This window comes from Anolis sagrei, chromosome 1 (genome assembly GCF_037176765.1).
Source record: "Anolis sagrei isolate rAnoSag1 chromosome 1, rAnoSag1.mat, whole genome shotgun sequence".
NCBI classification, from domain to species: Eukaryota; Metazoa; Chordata; class Lepidosauria; order Squamata; family Dactyloidae; genus Anolis; species Anolis sagrei.
In genome coordinates, this window is record NC_090021.1 from 240337864 (window position 1) to 240355712 (window position 17849).

The following is a 17849-nucleotide window of genomic DNA, read 5'->3' on the forward strand; positions in this document are numbered from 1 at the left end:
CACCCCATTCAGCTCCTCACTTCTCAAACCCATACCATTGACAAACAGAAGGGCTGATGGGAGATGGGGTTGCCAGTTGTGATGCAGAAAAATTCCAATTTGGAATTTATTTTTATTTTATTTGCTATATTTATATCCCACCTTTCTCGACCCCGAAGGGTACTCAAGGCAGCTTACAGCATAGGCAATAATTCAATGCCTTAAAAACAATATACATCCAATATACAATTAAATAAACATTTCAATTAAAAAATTAAAACAAGATTAGAAAACATTAAAACATTTAAAACATTACAATTATTACTATAAACCACATTATCCGCAATCATAGTCCTGGCCATAGTTAGGAATGCTCCTGATGGAATCATGCTATAGCTAACCAAGTATTTGTGTTCTTTTAACTAATGGTGTTATTACCAATTTGCATTGTTAAAAACATGTGTTGTAGCAAAACGTACTCTGTGTCATACCAGTTTCTCCTTCCTGACACTGGGCCAAAGGTAATATCAGGCATTACAAGGGCCATATTTGCCTGCATTGTCTTTCTATGGTCAATCAGTGACGCGCACATTTATCTTCAGGGTCACCCTGACCGAAAGTGCTACACAGTGTCCTTCTTTCAGAGAAATAGACATTGTTTCCCTAACCAATTGTTGTGAGAAAGGAGATTTTTCTTTTATGTAAAGCAATTCTAGGGAGTATTTATTCTAAGGGTTCAGCATTCCCTAGTGGGAAACCTTCTAGGAATAAGTTACCACATGCCAGTGCTATTATAGGAACAATACTGAAATACTCCACATAAATAGCCACCTAGTCAATTATATCTGTCTTTTTCTCTCATACCAGTATTCCTTTCCTCCTGTCTTTCACACCTGCCTACCCTCTTCAGTCAACTCCAAATCTCCGGCAGTAATTAAGCTTCTTCTTCTTCTTCTTCTTTTTTTAAAAAAACAACTTCTTATCAGCATCCTCAAAAGTTTTTTCTTTAACTTATGGTGGAGGCTTCTTCTTTGGGGGCTTTTAAGCAGAAGTTAGATGGCCACCTGTCAGGGGTGCTTTAAATATGATTTTCCTGCTTCTTGGCAGGGGGTTGGACTGGATGGCCCACGAAGCCTCTTCCAGCTCTATGATTCTATGATTCTAACCTCTACCCATCAAGCACACAAGCCTCTTCTCCATTTCCTTACTGCATATCTCAGGATTCCATAGGCTGGAACACTGACAGTGAAAGCAGATTCATAGTACTATAACTGCGAAATGTGAAAGGGCTGTTAACAGAATTTATCTTTCTCAGTTGTGTGACCAGGGGTGGTTGAAGCAATAGGCAAGATATGCATTTGCACATGGCACGAATCCCCGAGAGGTGCTCTTGAGGCACCCCTGCTTACACTTGAAAATTACCTGGGGCTGGCCCTGTGTGTGACAACTTTTTAATAAAGTATATGCACCAGTATCCTCAACATTATTTCTTTTATGTGTTTCTAGACTGTCATTTAGTCAAAAGCTTTCCCATATTTGAATTGTAAAAGTGGTCCCTGCTCTCAACATGACAATTTGAATTTAAGACAGTGCGTAAGGAATAAGGTTTAGTGAGCTAAGAGGGAAAAAGCAAGTTTGGTTTATAGATTTTATAATAGCCAGCTGGTTTAGCTTTGCAAAATGGCTACTGCCAAGTGACCATTGCAGGAGAGGCAAGGCAGCCGGTCTCACAGCAGAGGGAAAGGAATCGCCCTTGTTGTCTTTCCTGCTTGCCCTGAACAAGTTCTCATGGTGGGAAGGCCCTGTGGCAGTCTTCCCAATGGTCTCCCGTGTTGCTGTTTGGAGAAGGTAAGAAACAGTCAGAGAAATCCCTGTTGTTTCGTACCTTCTCCATATGTTAGTGCTAATGAGAGAAATCTCAGTCATTTCCTGGCATACTTTACCCATGCCAGAAGGTGGAAGGGTCTAGTGGGAAGAAGTATTGGTTGACTGATTTTAAAAAACCTAATATTTGTGCACCTCCCTGCCCCCGCTTCTGGATTCCCAATTGTAGCTGGGCTATTTGATTGGCGAAGGCTCATATTTTTTCCCTCTTTGTCTCTGAGTCCACAGAAAAACAAGCAACTGAGATTCCCTGTAACACAATGTCCTGAGCCCAATATGAGTGATGTGCTAATATGATGGGGCAGCGCTGGTGTTTAATCATTAAGTCCTTGTCATGCAAAACAGCCTTGGGTGTTGCTTGTCCCTTCTCATTCCAAAGATTGGGCTGCTTTTCCATGGTCAGATCACTGCCATAGTTTCCATCTGCAGCATACAAGCGTGACTCATAATGCCAGAGTGTGCATGCTTTCCCCCTTTGACTATAATAAATGGCACATCAGCTCTGATAGAGTCACTTCAGGCAAAGGGAGAGGGATTGTTCTGCTTTGTGATGTGGAAACACTCCCAGAGTGGTAAGCAAAATTTGCACTAACTTTTGCCCTCTAACTAGAATTAGGGGTACTTCCGTCCTGACTCTGCAGTCCAGGGGTTTCAATTACATCTTATGTGAATATCCTGTGAGCTGGTAAAAATTCATCAGGGCTTTTAAGGCAACTGCCTTAATGCTTATTGAATTTCTGCTGAAAATCGTTGGAACTGCTAGTTCATGGACTCTTGCTAATGATAACTTTGTCCAAGGGGGTTTCGGGTTCATGCAGTAAAATGCCCCCAAGAGCCTACAGCAAGAAAAAAAATGTTATTGGAATTTAAAAAACATCTCAGATACCATTTGCAATGTTACAAGGATATGAAACTTCTCATTTGGACATTTTGAAGGGGGAAAGGGGGCTTTAAGAGGCAATATCGCCATAGTATAATATTTTTAATTTCTTTTTTCCTTCTATTTTTTTAAAGCAAATTCAGGCTGAGCACCTCTTATCTGGAATTATGAAATCCAAAATACTCCAAAATCAAAATTGTCCACATGGGTAGATGTGAGATAATGACACTTGTGCTTTCTGATGATATAATGCACACACACTTTGTTTATGCACAAAAAATATATTTAAAAGGGTATATAAAATTACCTTCAGCCTATATGCATAAGGTATATAAGAAACTAAATGAATTTTGTATTCAGAGTCTCATCTCTGAAGTAACTCATGATGTATATGCAAATATTCAAAAAATCTGAAACACCCCAAAATACTTCTGATGACAAGTCTTTAGAATAAGTGATACTCTACAGGCCCTTCCACTCAGCCCTATATCCCAGAATATCAAGGCAGAAAATCCCACATTATCTGAGTGAGGACTCAGATACCCCAGTTCAAAGCAGATATTGTGGGATTTTCAAACCTTGATATTCTGGGATATAGGGCTGTGTGGAAGTGCCCTACATGTAATATTATCCTTATAACAGCCTAAATGCCTTGAGGCCGTTAAATCCTGTCTGATCTTGGAAGCTAAGCGGGACTTGGATGGGAACTGTCAATGTATCCCAAGTGATATTGACTATATTTCAGAGGAAGAAATTGGTAAACCACCTCTGAGCATCCCTTGCTAAGAAAACCCTACAAAACTCATGAAGTTGATGGGTCACGCACACACACACACACACACACATTGTCTTTATATTTAGCATATACTATTGTCCTCTCCTCTGTCCCATCCCCCAAAAAGGGACTAATATAGTTCTGAACTTTATGAAGATTATTGATGTGATATTACTATGGAATGTGAACTGAATACAGCTGGCTGGAGATAGCTGGTTCAAGTGGTAGTTAATGAAGCTTCCCCCCACCCCCGCTCCTAACCCAAGTAATGCCTTCCTCTCTCTTCTCAGGTCAAACAGGTCGGTATGTTCTCATCCAAAGACTACGAGAGAAAGAGAGACAGCTTCTCCCCCATGAATGCCCTGTAGAGGCACTGGCCAAGTGCGGACAGTATGCCAATGACGTACAGTTTATACTTCAGCGCACAGGCCCTAGCCTTACAGAAAGGCCTTCTTCAGACAGTGCCCCCCAGGTACCTGAGAGGACGTTTGTCAGAGCCAGCCTGCCCATCAAACCTCGGCCACTCAGCACAGAAGTGCCCAGGGCCAGGCCACCCAAAAAATCCTTAACGTTCAACTTGGGTTCCGTGGCCTCCAGTGAGTCACTTGCCAAAAGCAAGTTGAGGCAGCACAGAAAGGATGCTGCTCTGGGCTTGAGGGATGGTGCAAGCGGGGGTCTCCTGTCCAAAGAGGAGCTGTTCAAGACGGTGCTGCACCAACAGGAGCACCTCTACTCCCTGGATAGGCAGAGGGATGCTTTGGAAATAGACCTCAGGCACTGGGAGTCCAGCAGGGGCTCTCACCTGGAGGAGGAGATACTACATCTAGAGCAAGTGATCCGACAGAATGAGAATGAGCTGAGCGAAGAAGACTTTTGGCAAAATGAACTGCATGCCGAGAAGACGGGGGAAAGAGAGCGCCAGGAGAAAGTCCACAGCCTGCAGGCCACCATGGAGGAGTACACACAGAAAATCCACGAGCTCATGGCAAAAACTGAGGTCTTGGAGAGGGAGATCCAGTGGGAAATTGCTGAGAGGACCAAGAGGGCAAAGGATGCCCCCTCCCACAACCCTGCCGAGCTGGAAGAGATGGCTGCTAAAATGAAGAAGGAACTGGATGCCAAAGCCAAGCAGAGTGCACAGTTGGAGAGCAGCCTGAGCATGTTGGGGAAGGCCTTGGAAGAGACAGAACAAAGCCTTCAGGTATGTCTTCAGTAATAACACACCTTTCTGAAGGATTCATAGACATACACTTGCAGCCTATACTTTTAAATGTTATAGAATGCAGTTGAATTTAACCACTCTCTACCCTACCTCTAGTTCTTCAGAAGGTGTCTGTTAGTGGTGGTGTTACTTCTACCTTGCCTTTTCCCCAGCTTACATCTGGTTTAGAAACACATACCGCAATTAAAATTCACAAAATGTAAAAGATTAAATAATGAAGAAAATAAAGCATAAACTATTCATAATAGACACACACTCACTAGCACCACAAATAGCCAAGTTCAACACATTTTTTTAGATAGGATGGTCTTATACAATCAATTATCAAATGCCTACTGAAACAGTAATGCAAAAAGAAAGTTGGGAGGGTGCCAATGCAACTTCTCTGGAAAGAAAGTTTCAGAGCCTGTGGGATCAGGAGGCCATCTCCCGTGTTTCCATCAGATGTACCTATGAGGGTAATGGGATAGAGAGAAGGATCTCTCCAGAATTGCTCAGAGCACTGGCAGATTCATAAAGAACAATGCAGTCTTTCAAATAACCAGGACCTGAACTCTATAGGGCTTTATAGACTAAAACCAGTACTTTGGCTTGGACCTAGAAATGACTGTCAGCCAGCGGAGAGGTTCCAGTAAGGGAATGTTGTGCTCTCTGTAGCCAGGGCCAGGTAGCAAACTGCCAGCAGCTTTCTGGACCAGTTGAAATGTTACTTATATTTGTTTTGCAATCCTAAAGAGACCACAAATACATGTGATTGAATGGGCAATTGAAAAGATTTGTCTGTTAGTCAAATACCAAACAATCCATTCAAAAAAGAGGTGAAATACTCCTGCTGGGAAGATGGAGTCATAGAATAAGGATATAAAGCATTGTGATCTCTTTGGCAGCCTGAAATCTTTGGAAATTCAGCTTTTTCTGGCAAATAGCAGTACACTAGATGGGTCCTGGAAGCTATTGGATTATAAACCTGGAAAGCCACAGCAGAATGTGTGGCTGTTGCAGTAGAGACAGATGGGAGTTGATCCCACAGTAATGCTGAATGGTCTGGGACTCGGCCAACATGACACATTCTTGGCACGAAGCTCCTGGTTGTTTTCTGTTCTGCTTCATTGAAGAGTCTTCCCAGGAAGATTATGATGTGCTTTCACTGGTATGAAGCCCCAGTGACTGGCATCTTCCAGGATCACGATCCTGCCCAAAGGACTTAAAAGCTCTTCTCTGCCAAATAGGAGAGAAGGACTAGTTAATCATAATGTTAGCTTTGTGCTATAAGGCTTATGTGCATGGATGTGATGCAATTATAAACCTTTTCAAGAATGGAAGCATATGGATGTATTGAATAGGCATACTTGATCTTCATATGCAATGTAGCACTAAGGCCTCCTTATGATAAAAAGAACATTGCTTTGGAACAATATTAATATCAGATAATAAAATAATAATAAATGCTACTTGTTGCCAATATCAAAATGCACCTGCTGTTAGTACAGTAGAAAAATCTCTTTTCAAAATGTGTGATAGGCACACTATAAAGTAATTGCTAAAACAAAAAATTGGTTTTCTGTTAATCCAAAGTTATCCCCCGAAGCAGAAGCTGTGTGTTTTATCTCTGAATGCTTCCCTTTTCTGGTTTTTTCAGGAGTTTGCAGGAGGCAGGAAATTCTAAGGTGTGATTGTACAAGCCATGTTTTATCCAATACCACAGCAGTACAAGCTGAATTTGCTCTATCCTCAGAGTAAGCTGGCCCATAAACACTGAGGCAGAAGCAGAGGGGGCAAAGTTTGTTTTGAGAGGGACAACAGTTTTCACTCTAAAAACATTTCGCAAGCAGTGTGCTACCCATTTTCATCCAGCTATAAGAAATCCGTCTGGAAAGTGTGCTTGAATTCTGGCTGCATTTTGTTTCAGTTTGCATGTATCTCCTAATCTTTATATTTCTTCCCCTGTTGTTATGCTTTGCTTGATTTAGATACACCCTTTCCCCATCTTTTCTGACTGCCTTCCTTCGACTGTATACTAGGCACAGGTGCCCTCTTATGGCCGAGGAAAATAAACACTCTGTATACTTTTGCCTATTAGAATGACACGATGACTGATCTCTGTGTGTGTGTGGAAGAGAGCACACCTCTGCAGGGTCACCTGTCAATTTATGGTGGATTCCATATCGGATGTCTTTAGGCCACTTTGTACAACCTGTTAAAATAATTCCAGACAATGGGAGACAAAAGTAACATGCAAAACCATTGTCACTTAAATGCAGTTCCAGAAACTATGCATGCAGGAATACTTTAATTTGAGCCGGGTGCTTATATTTTACATTCTTTGTGACTCTTGGTTTCATCCAGTTATTATGTGGTAACATTTTGTTCACTGCAATCCACATGTAGTATTTTGCATTATGGTTAGACTGCCTCCTTGAGGCACTGTCAGGATTAGAACAATGAACTACAAGTGTTGATTTGTCAGATGGTTCTCTAATCATCATAGTAGGCCAGTATGTACCATCATTTGTACTCCCTTGTATTTAAATATTATTACACCTCGTTTATGAGAAGATAAGAATGCAGTAGAACAGGCCTGTAACAGGCCAACACACTAATTCTAAACAGATTGGTTTTCTTGAATTGTTGTCCAAGGAAGTGTTCCTAAAATCTTAGCCTTTATTATGTAAATCCTAAACTGGCCTACAAAGCCTAGAGAAGACAATTATGCTGGGGAAAGTGGAAGGCAAAAGGAAGAGGGGCCGACCAAGGGCAAGATGGATGGATGGCATCCTTGAAGTGACTGGACTGACCTTGAAGGAGCTGGGGGTGGTGACGACCGACAGGGAGCTCTGGCGTGGGCTGGTCCATGAGGTCACGAAGAGTCGGAGATGACTGAACGAATGAACAACAACAAACTGGCCAAGATTTCTATGATACAATGCTTCATGTTTGCAATTCAGTGATCCAAAAACATATTTAGGATATTCTTTCTTGCTGAATTCCAATAGAAATGGTCCTCCCAATAGACTGTACTAGCACTGAGCTGGCCTTTGTGATAACCAAGATGGTTTCTTTGTCAGCAGATGTTTTATGCCGATAAAGTCAATTTTCAGATTAGATTTATTTTGTGCGTTCAAGGCCCTCTGGATGTTGAAATGTCTGATGTCTTTTTGATTTCTTTTGGGTCATGATCTAGACCTTTTGAGGAATTGATGCTCAAATGTCTTAGTATCATTGTTCAGTGTTCACTTTATTATGGTCAATAATAATTAGTATCATTCTCTGTCCATATTTGTGGTTTTTACTTTTGCAGATTTGATTATTCATTGAGTTATTTTAAAACTTTTTAAAAGAATTTCCAGGTCTTCCAGTATGACTCTATGATGACCTTTATTCAGTCGTGCTGGAGGATCTAGACCATTGGTTCTCAACCTGTGAGTCCCCAGACGCTTTGGCCTTCAACTCCCAGAAATCCTAACAGCTGGTAAACGCTGGGATTTCTGGGAGTTGTCAGTCAAAACACATGGGGACCCACAGGTTGAGAACCACTGTGCTAGAGATTTCTAGAGAGAATGCCTGCATTTCTGTGGTCAGCTTCTAGTGCAGTGGTTCTCAACCTGTGGATCACCAGGTGTTTTGGACGACAACTCCCAGAACTTCCAGCAAGTTTACCAGCTGTTAACATTTCTGGGAGTTGAAGGTCAAAACATCTGGGGACCCACAGGCTGAGAACCACTGTTCCAGTGGAAGTTGACCATATAGTCATAGAAAACCTTGCAATTCCAAAAGCAGTTTTTGCTCAGATTTTCAAAAAGTATCAATTTATTTATTTTTAGTTTTTCTCTTTCATGGAGGTCTGGTACCCCTAACCACCTAATGTTGAAGACTGACTGTACAAGAAATGAAATATGCTTCACTAAGACATTTATTTGTGCAGGTGGTGGGCATTCCCTGAATCTCCCCTCTTCTTTGCCTGACCAACACAGAGAAACTAGCAGAACCGCCCCCTCCCCGCCCCTTAATTCTTTCCTGGTGGTTTTGTTTCTTCTCAGTCTTACTGAAAGATGGACAGTGGCTGGTTTACTTAAAATTCAGGGCATCAGGAAAAGGGCAAGACTATGCCAGCTTTCCTTCTTGTGCCAGTAAATGTGACCTCAGGCCAGGAGGAGTAAGGAGTTCAGCCAGTTTGGGAAAGAACAGGGAAATTTATCATCCCACCAGATGGGGATGGAGACATTTGTGGAATGTAAAAGTGTGCTTGGGGGGGAGTGCAAAATAATGTATAGCAGACTTACACATTTTGGTAACCTGGAACCAATTTCCTAAAGCTGGTGGATGTACATTGGAGTTCTGTCTGTAACATTCATACACATACACTAAATGTTGGGCTTTTAGTAGATACGGACTTCAGCGTAAAAAGAAACTGGAGGCAATTGCCCCCCTGCTATAGAACTCCCTTCCTGGTGAGATTAGATCGGCCCCCTCCCTCCAGTCCTTGAGAAGGATGGTAAAAACTTGGCTGTGGGACCAAGCTTTCAGGATAATGCAATAAAGCAGCAATAGGAAATCTTACCAGGCCAATTAGATTTGATGCAGACGATCGAGACGGTTTTAAAAAATGTATTTTAATTGTTTGGACAAATGTTTTTAAAGTTGATGTATGCATATAATTTATTCATGTCCCGGCATTGAATGTTTGCCGTTTGTATGTTGTGCTCCGTCCTGAGTCCCCTTTGGGGTGAGAAGGGCAGAATATAAATGATTTAAATAAATAAATAAATAAATAGCTCCTTGGTTTTTGGAATGGGTGAGTAACAGCTATCATTATACCTGCTTCTTTAACATTCTGTTTATTTTATTTTATTTTATTTACCCTATTTATATCCTACCTTTCTCAACTCCAAAGGGGACTCAAGGTGGCTTTATATATAGGCAACCATTTAATGTCTTAAGACACAAACAATTAAAATAAACATTTAAATTAAGAATTAAAATCAATGCAAGTTAAAACATTTAACATTATCCATAATTTCTAGAAGATTTCTATTCATAGTTGAGCAATAGAGATACATTTGTTAACTTTTGACAGGGGGCTGGGATGGAATCAGAAGTCTTCCTTACGCAGTGTCTGATCACAAATGCAGATAGCTTTGGCATTCACCCTGCCTGTTCCTTCTCTGTCTTGCAGGCTCAGAACCAAGAGCTGGAGGAGCTAAATAAGGAGCTGAGGCAGTGTAACTTGCAGCAGTTCATCCAGCAGACAGGAGCCATGGTGACTGCTCCACAGGCCAGATCAGAGGCAGAACCCCAGCTGGATCACACTAACCCTGAGCTGCCAGTTCATCAGAGAAATGGAGGTTGGAACACAAATCAAGTGAATGGGTGGAGAAGGGAGGAGGGGAGACAGGAGACCCATTTCTCATGCTGTGCTATTATACTATTTTCTGGCCATGAGTTGCAATGTAACTTTTGGCAACTCTAAAACCGGAGTTCATGGTGCTCAGTTAGTTAAATTGCTTCCTTTGAAAATGCTTTGAAATTATCTGGCAAAAGAAGCAATCAGTCAGCAGTAGAAACTTCTTCAGAAATCTATAGTGCTGCCTGTCAAAGAACAGTTAACTTGGCTACAGTTTGGATATTGTTCTGTGGATTTTGAATCTCAACACTATTGGATATTGTTGCTAAGATACTTATTGATAAGAGATTGCCCTGTTTGAGTGGGAAAGTAAGGGTATGCTTGCTTCACTAAAGTGCAGCTTTAAGTAAATGCATTTTGAATTGTTGCTGCTGAAAAGGCAGGCTCTTCTGATTGGAGAAGTGAGTTTCTTGTGGACTGAACTGTCATGTGTTTGTCTTCTTCAGATCTCTCCAACTCGCCTCCCCGAGCCACAGCCAAGCACTTCCTTGGCCATCCGCGGAACCTCCAGAACCCCCTGGTGTCCAGCTTGAACCCCGAGGGTGTGTATGTTTGAACTGGTCTAAGCCTCTGGTGTGCTTAATGCCTGGTCTTGCCAAGCAGTGCTGCTCATGTTCTAACCTTGCTCTGCTGGAGACAACTTTCGCCTGCAAGGAGTGTGCAATCTCTTCGGCTTCCCAGTCTTTCTCTCTTCCTTTCTGTCCTTCTGTAGAACAGTTGTGGTTTGCTTCCCTTGCAAAACTATCAGGAGCTGCAGTTACCAAAGGTAAGGGAAAACAGGTTGAGAACAGAAGTAGGCAGAATCATTGGACATTACTTCTAGGGTCTGAAATTGCAGGCCAGAACCAAGTCTGGATGTGGCCCATTAACTGCATGCCAGGTGGAGGATGGGATGTTGACAGATGTTTGCCAGTTAACAATCTGGCTGCTTGCAGGATGGTTTCTTGTTTGGGAACTATTGGTTTAGTTTTCTCACTGTTGCTTATTCAGTCGAGGGTGCTTGCACAATCAAGCAGATTTTAAAACTTACTAAAAGATAATTGCCATGTGCATGAAATTAGTTTCACACTTGGATTAACTACTTGGACTCTTAACACAATTTATGGCAATAGGATCCCCCCCCCTCCTGTTTTTTGTTCTTCATACACAATGTGTGCCTCACAATCTTAAACTTTGTTTTTCCTGTACAGTTTCATCAAATAGGGGGCAAGGGGTGTTTTACTCTCATGAAGATATGAAACATAATACTTAAAAGCATACCCAGGATGATCTGTACAGTTTTAAGGTTCAGTTCCCAACTCCTCAGGCCTTTAGACAAATAAAATCAGGTGCTGTACAGGAAGTGAAAGGGAGGCCTTTTACAGTGGAGTTGCAGGTCGCAAGAGTCCATAGGAAGTATTTAAATCAGCTCAGGGACAATATGTTTATTCCAAAAGATTTTGTGCACAAAAAATTGTCTCCATTTTTAACTTCTCAGTTCAAAGCCAGCATATGGAATTAGTGCAGTGACCATGAAAGGAATGAGCAGTGGGCTTACTGTTTAAGTCATGGTCTGGTTGGTTCAAAATAGATGATGGACTAAGCATCCTGCTCTGAATATTTCCCCCCTCTCCAAACAGATATCCCTCCAGCTCTCTTTTTTCCCCCCTGGGCAAAGTTCAATCATTTAAGTGGATGCAGAAATACTACAATAACAAAGGAACTCCCATGCTTCTCTTTCGGTCTCTTTATATCCCAGCAGGATCTCTTTGGTTATTCTCCTTGACTGGGCCCATAAGAAGGATGGGGAAAAGCCAAATCCTCAAAATTGGAGTAACCGACCCCAGACTGTGTTTATGTGTCTGATAAACATTTTTCATGGATTTGGATTCTTTATTCTTATTACACTACGTAACACAATTTTTGTTCCTGGGATATAAATCTTATTTCCTAATTGGTTCTGTCATAAATACATGGAAAAAGTTTATTAAACTTCAAAAACTTTGTTTCTGTGGGACATCCCACAGCACATTTTGCTATAGTTTTTCATTGAGTCTTAGCCAATTCAACCTAGTTTGTGTTAGCCACAAAAACAAACTTTCTAGAGTATAACAACTACTTTCAAAGTAAGTACCACGCAATTAAATGGAAATAACACTTTCAAACCGGGAACAGAAAATCTTTCAAATGTTACATAGTGTTATCAGAACCAACCAGGAACCCTTCAGTTTTCTGTTATGCTATAACATCTGTATATTTATCTGATTTCCCTTTCATCTGTCTTATGGCTGTTTTGTTAAATCAAGCAGATCTCCTCAAATTGTTTCTGATTGGCCATGGTTTTGTATTAAATTTTGTGGATGCTTTTTGAGAACGTTAGCCTATTACTCATTTTCAATCATGGGAACCTATGAGAACTGAAACATGGCCTTGCTTTCTTCTAGATGACTATGCTTGTGTTTGATATTGTGTGGATTTCAGCATTGTGATGATGCATCTAAGATAACCCTTTTTGCATCCTTCTGTCACATACTTAACATTTATTTAGAAGCTACCAAACATTTGCATTCATTTCAAATAGATCAAGCCGTTGTGAACACTGGGTATGTCAGTGTTTTTGTTTAAAGTGAATTGCATGGACTAGGTTCTTTCTCTCCACTCTCTGTTGTCATCTTCTCATTTTATCAAATACTGAGCCATCATAATGGGATCACTTCGTTTATTTTTGTGTGTCTTGCAGTCATACCGACAAAGCAGAGCATCTGGAGGTAAAAAGGCCAGCCAAGAAGGACTGATTGCCTTGCGAATATAACTATGTAGGAAAAAAATCCTCTATTTCATGTATGTATTTGAATTCTTTTTATGAGGAATGGATGGGTGTAGATGGATGAGCAAAATATTTTGCAAGACTTTTTTTTTAGAAAAAAAGAAGAAAAGGGTATTTAATCCATTTGGAGGAAATAAACCGGGTGTATTTTTTGAAATCCCTTTTGTTGTAATTTAAAATGAAGATGCTGTTTGTGGCTTCTCTGAAAATTTATATAGCCTTCCCTATTTTAAGACTTGATCACACATAACAGTACATACAATATCAACTGCCCTGGAGGGGCGTGAAGCCTGCTGGGGATGAACTGTCCAAAACATTCACTAGCAAGTCCTCTACATCCATTCGGAAGGCTATTCTGCAAGATTACTGCCGTACAACGAAGGCCAGAATTCCTCACTGTATTGTATCAATGCACTGTAGTGCTCCTGCATGCCTGCATGCGTACATTGTTGAACAGCATTTTTTTCATCATTTTATGTTTCTGGAAATACACAGTTGGGATGGGAGAAATAAACTTTGCTCCATTTCTGATGAAAATATAAACACAAGAGACAAGTCACTTTAGGATAGTATTTAAGGCCACCTTGTTGTTATTCATCCAGAAGGCATTTCAGGGAAGAGCTTTCAGATCTGGTAAAATAGAATTGAGGTGCTAGCACTATCTTGCCATTTAGGGATCATGCCAAGTGTGATATTATCCAGTTTTGCTTTCAGAGATTTAAGTTGCTTCGGCCTATAGATATAAGCCTTTTTGTTGTCTTTAAAGTCATGTGATGTAGTATATGAAGAAGTCTTAACTTCAAAGCTGTCTCCAAGCCCAGGATGTGTAAAAGTAGATTTCCCCCAGTGGGTCAGTCACAGGTGACTTTTGGACAGCCTTGAACTTGTGTTAGGTGTCTCCTCCTGATGGATTGCATATTTTGATCTTTCACATTTGCAAAGTAGTTTCTACAAGTCTTCTCATTCATATTCAACAAAAGGGCCACCCAGTGAAGCCCTTGTGCAACATGGCATTATAAATGATGTACATTCATATAATGGGTGATATTTTGGGTGAAGCCTACATAACACATCTGCAGAATCAAGGTTTAGTAAAGGAGATCGGTTAAGACGCTGCTTTTGACTTCCCTGTCCTTCTATTTGCCATTTTGTAGTGTCCTATGCAGGAGACATCTTAGCCTTATCTGCTAGGTGTGACAACCCATTTGGAGATTTGAGTGAGGAGCAGGAGATGGAAAGCTACAATGGGGGGCAACTAATGTCTTTCTTCCTCCCTATTCACAGTTGCGATTTCACTTCATTATACACTTTCCATTCATCCTGCTGCTGAGCATTTTATGAGGAAAGAAGGAAATGATGTCTCTATGTGAGAGAACAAGAGTGAGAGAGAGTGCACTTGAATGCTTACTTCCCAATTTAAAAATTGATAATGTGGTTCCCAAAAAAGATATAATATGGTTCATCTTTGCCTTAAGGGCTTTTAGTCAGTAGTGTGGCTATTGTGTCCTGAATTGACAAGTATCCACTATTGGAATAGTAACAAGATATTAAATATAATTGAGTACTATATTATACACTAATTATTGTATATAATACAGTACTCAATGATATTTAATATCTCATTATTATTCCAATAGTGGATACTTGGGCACCCATTTTTGCTTTTTAGTACATTTCAAGCTTTGCTTGCTATTGTGTCCTGCCAATTTAACCACACCTCAAAATAAGCTGTGAAGCTGAATGTGCCATCTCCCAATTTAATGTGAACCTCAGTATGGGCCCACAGTATGCTCTTGCAGGTTACCTAGTGCACTGTTGCGCTGTTTTTGAATAGAAAACTTGAAACAAATTAATTTACTTTTCAATACATGTCATCCAGTGCCTTTGTGGAGGGGGTCATAGCACCTCTGTTCTAATGCTGGCTTTTCACCAGCCTAAGGAGAAAACAGCAGATAGACAAACTGCCCTTTTGAGTACCTGGATCCCATACTTAGGCTGCTTGGGTTTGGGGTACAGAACCCCCATGAAAATGAAAAACTGTGACTGAAAATGCTAGGAATGTCTAGGTCCTCCAGCACAACTCAATGGTCAACTTTTGCTCAAAGGGCCTAGAGGTTCCCAGAGAGACCATTTTAATCAAATCCACAAAGATCATACATACAAATGTGGAAGACCAACATACCATCAGGAAGGTGGGATTATATGGAAAGATAAAAGCTTATTTATTATATAGTATAAAAAGTAAGTGCTAAGAAGCTCTAGGTACCATACTAGGAAGCATTAGGAAGGGCCAAGAATGTTGAGCTGCTCCTCTCCTGTCAGGCTAGCAATTTGGTTTTCTGCTTCAGACATACAGCCATTCCACCTTTTATAACAGATGCTGCATGAGTCACACAAGATGGATCCTTAAGTTCAAAAATATGAATTAAAAATGGTCATACTTTCCCTAAGCAGAGTGGCTGCATCTTTCAGCAAAAGAGAGGATTCAGCATTAGTAAAAACTAGCTGAAAGGTTTTCCAACATATTTTCCTTTCCTTCTGCTTGTGTGCTGTGTATCAGGAGGAAGCACTTTGGTGCTTAACATTTAGAAAAGGCGGGCTGCTCATTTTACCAGATCTGAATGAAAGCCTTGGCATGTTCCATTACAAAGAACTGGTTTCTAGTGCACTTTAATTCAGTTCTTTTTACCTCAGCCTCAACTTAAACCTTCAAATTATTTCCAAATGTTGAGCAGTGGATTCCACATTTCTTATGATGGTCACAGGGGCCTACCTGCATCATGATTACCTTCCTCCACTTTACTTGTCCATGAATCTAAACCAATAGACCCAATACACTTATAGTTTGGTTCTCTTCTCGAGCAACTTGGGGACCTGGTTTTATTGAGGATCATTAAAAAAATATAACAAACTACTGGTCACTTCCAGTGTTGAATCGATGTAAAGGGAATAGTATTTCAGGAGGTGGTGCAGTCCAAAGAAGATCACTGCTTGCTGGGCCTCTGAAGTTTGCCAGCCTCTATCTTAGACTCTGATGCCAGGGAAGGATGGGAATGGAGCCCAAGATCAAGTAGTAAGCTTGATTCTATTTAAACAATGCTTATTGGATTTACAGTAAGTGAGGACAAAGCAAACAGCATTTTCCAACTTTGTGGTGGGAGCTGCTTTTTTAACAGATGCATTTTACTGGAGTATGATAAAGGATATGAAATAATATTAACTAATAGGATCCCCCCTCCCCACAACTTCTTGATTTAATCAATAAAACAACATTCCCACCTCCCTGTATTTATGTTATCCAAAGCTGTCATATGTCCTCATTGTGAAGCCAAGGGAAGCAAATCTAGATGTGCGAGGAATGGCTGAATGGTTGTTTGAGTGACCAGAATTAGCTCTGGAAGCCCTGGTCGCGCTCTCTTTTTTAAATGTTCTTTTGTATATCATGGTTATGAAATGTGACTTCCCTTGTTCTCCAGCTAGGAAAAAAGATTCATTTTCCATGTATGAATGTATATATAGTTTCTGATTTCAAATTGTAATAAAATCCATAAAAACAATTTTCATAAATGTGGATCTTTTTATTTGTGACCAAACTTACTGAAGTAGAGGGCAATGCTGCCACCCTCTGGTGTATGTTCTCAGTACAGCATTCCCTACATCCTGTGGTCAACGGCAGAAAGTTCTGTCTTCTACAACTCAGATTGGCAAACGACCCTTCAGTATGACAGTTTCAAATCAGTACTGTATTTGAACATTTATATAATTGCAGCAATTCCAGAAGGCACCTGTCTCAGACAATTCTTGTTTCGAAATGCCCACTTGGGGAATGTCACTCAAAAGCTTACTTTTTACGCATTTCCTATTAGAAACACTGATCCTTATAAAGCAGTTGTAATGTTTCTGGCATACTTCCTGAAGCTAAAGAATAAGAACAGTATTCCTTATGACTTATGAGAAAAACATACACACTTAGGCATTGATCTAACAAGCCATTTTATGTGTTATCTGTGTCACAAAGTTAGCCCTCTTTAAGTCAATAGTGTCAATCATAATTATAATATGTACTCTCAACACATCTAGGAATCATGCTTCCCCATAACATCTGACATCTGTATCACTCAGGGAGCATCTACACTCTTTATTTTATTTATCGTATCAGGAGCAAACCAAACAGTTGTACTGTATTTTAAAAAACAAAACAAAAAAAAAACACAAAGTTTGCAAACTTGTAATCTATTAAATGCCCTTTGACCAGAAGCTGGCCACTTGGAGTGCCTCTGGTGTTGCTATAAGAAGGTCCTCCATTGTGCATGTGGCAGGGCTCAGGCTGCATTGTAATAGGTGGTCTGTGGTTTGCTCTTCTCCACACTCGCATGTTGTGGACTCCATTTTGTAGCCCCATTTCTACACTGTGGAAATAATGCAGTTTGGCACCAGTTTAACTGCCAGGTTCAGTGTCATGGAATCCTAAGATTTATAGTTTGGAGAGAGCCTAGAAGTCTTTAGAAGAGAAGGTTAAAGACCATATAAAACTACAGCTCTTCGAATCCCAAAGCAGTGAGCCATGACAGTTTAAATTGTGTCCAACTCCATCGATTCTACAGTGTAGATTCATCCTCGGTCACTACATAATTTTTCGGGAATCAAGAAATGAAGTAGCTTCCCATTGTATATTAGAAAATATAGCTTTTCTTTTCAGTTAACAGCAGCACATTGGGTTCATATTGGACTCTTTGGGAGGAGCATTAGAAATAAAAATCTAGATTAAATGGCAAATGAATACTTATCCGTGGTAGCCATAATTTACAAGGTCTTCATGCTGGGTATCTCAACATTTCACTGTGTTTTTTGTTGTTATCCAAATTCAGTGCTCAAATTTCCAGGCATGGTGCTTCAGAGAAG

The 17849-nt window shown here is 40.5% G+C and overlaps 1 protein-coding gene across 3 annotated transcripts in view; it reads left to right on the forward strand.

Moving 5' to 3' along the window:
- RASSF7 (Ras association domain family member 7) overlaps positions 1 to 16504 on the forward strand; it is a 135180-nt gene extending 118676 nt beyond the window's left edge. For 2 of the 3 annotated variants that reach the window (XM_060769507.2, XM_060769499.2), the window contains exons 3-6: positions 3809 to 4719; positions 9914 to 10082; positions 10588 to 10683; positions 12861 to 16504. In XM_060769507.2, coding sequence (XP_060625490.2) covers positions 3809 to 4719; positions 9914 to 10082; positions 10588 to 10683; positions 12861 to 12892 — 1208 coding nt within the window. In that variant the 3' untranslated portion in view covers positions 12893 to 16504. Of the gene's footprint in view, positions 1 to 3808; positions 4720 to 9913; positions 10083 to 10587; positions 10908 to 12860 lie in introns of all 3 variants that reach the window. The other variant, XR_009631076.2, reaches the window with a different exon arrangement.
- Positions 16505 to 17849: the final 1345 nt, after the last annotated feature.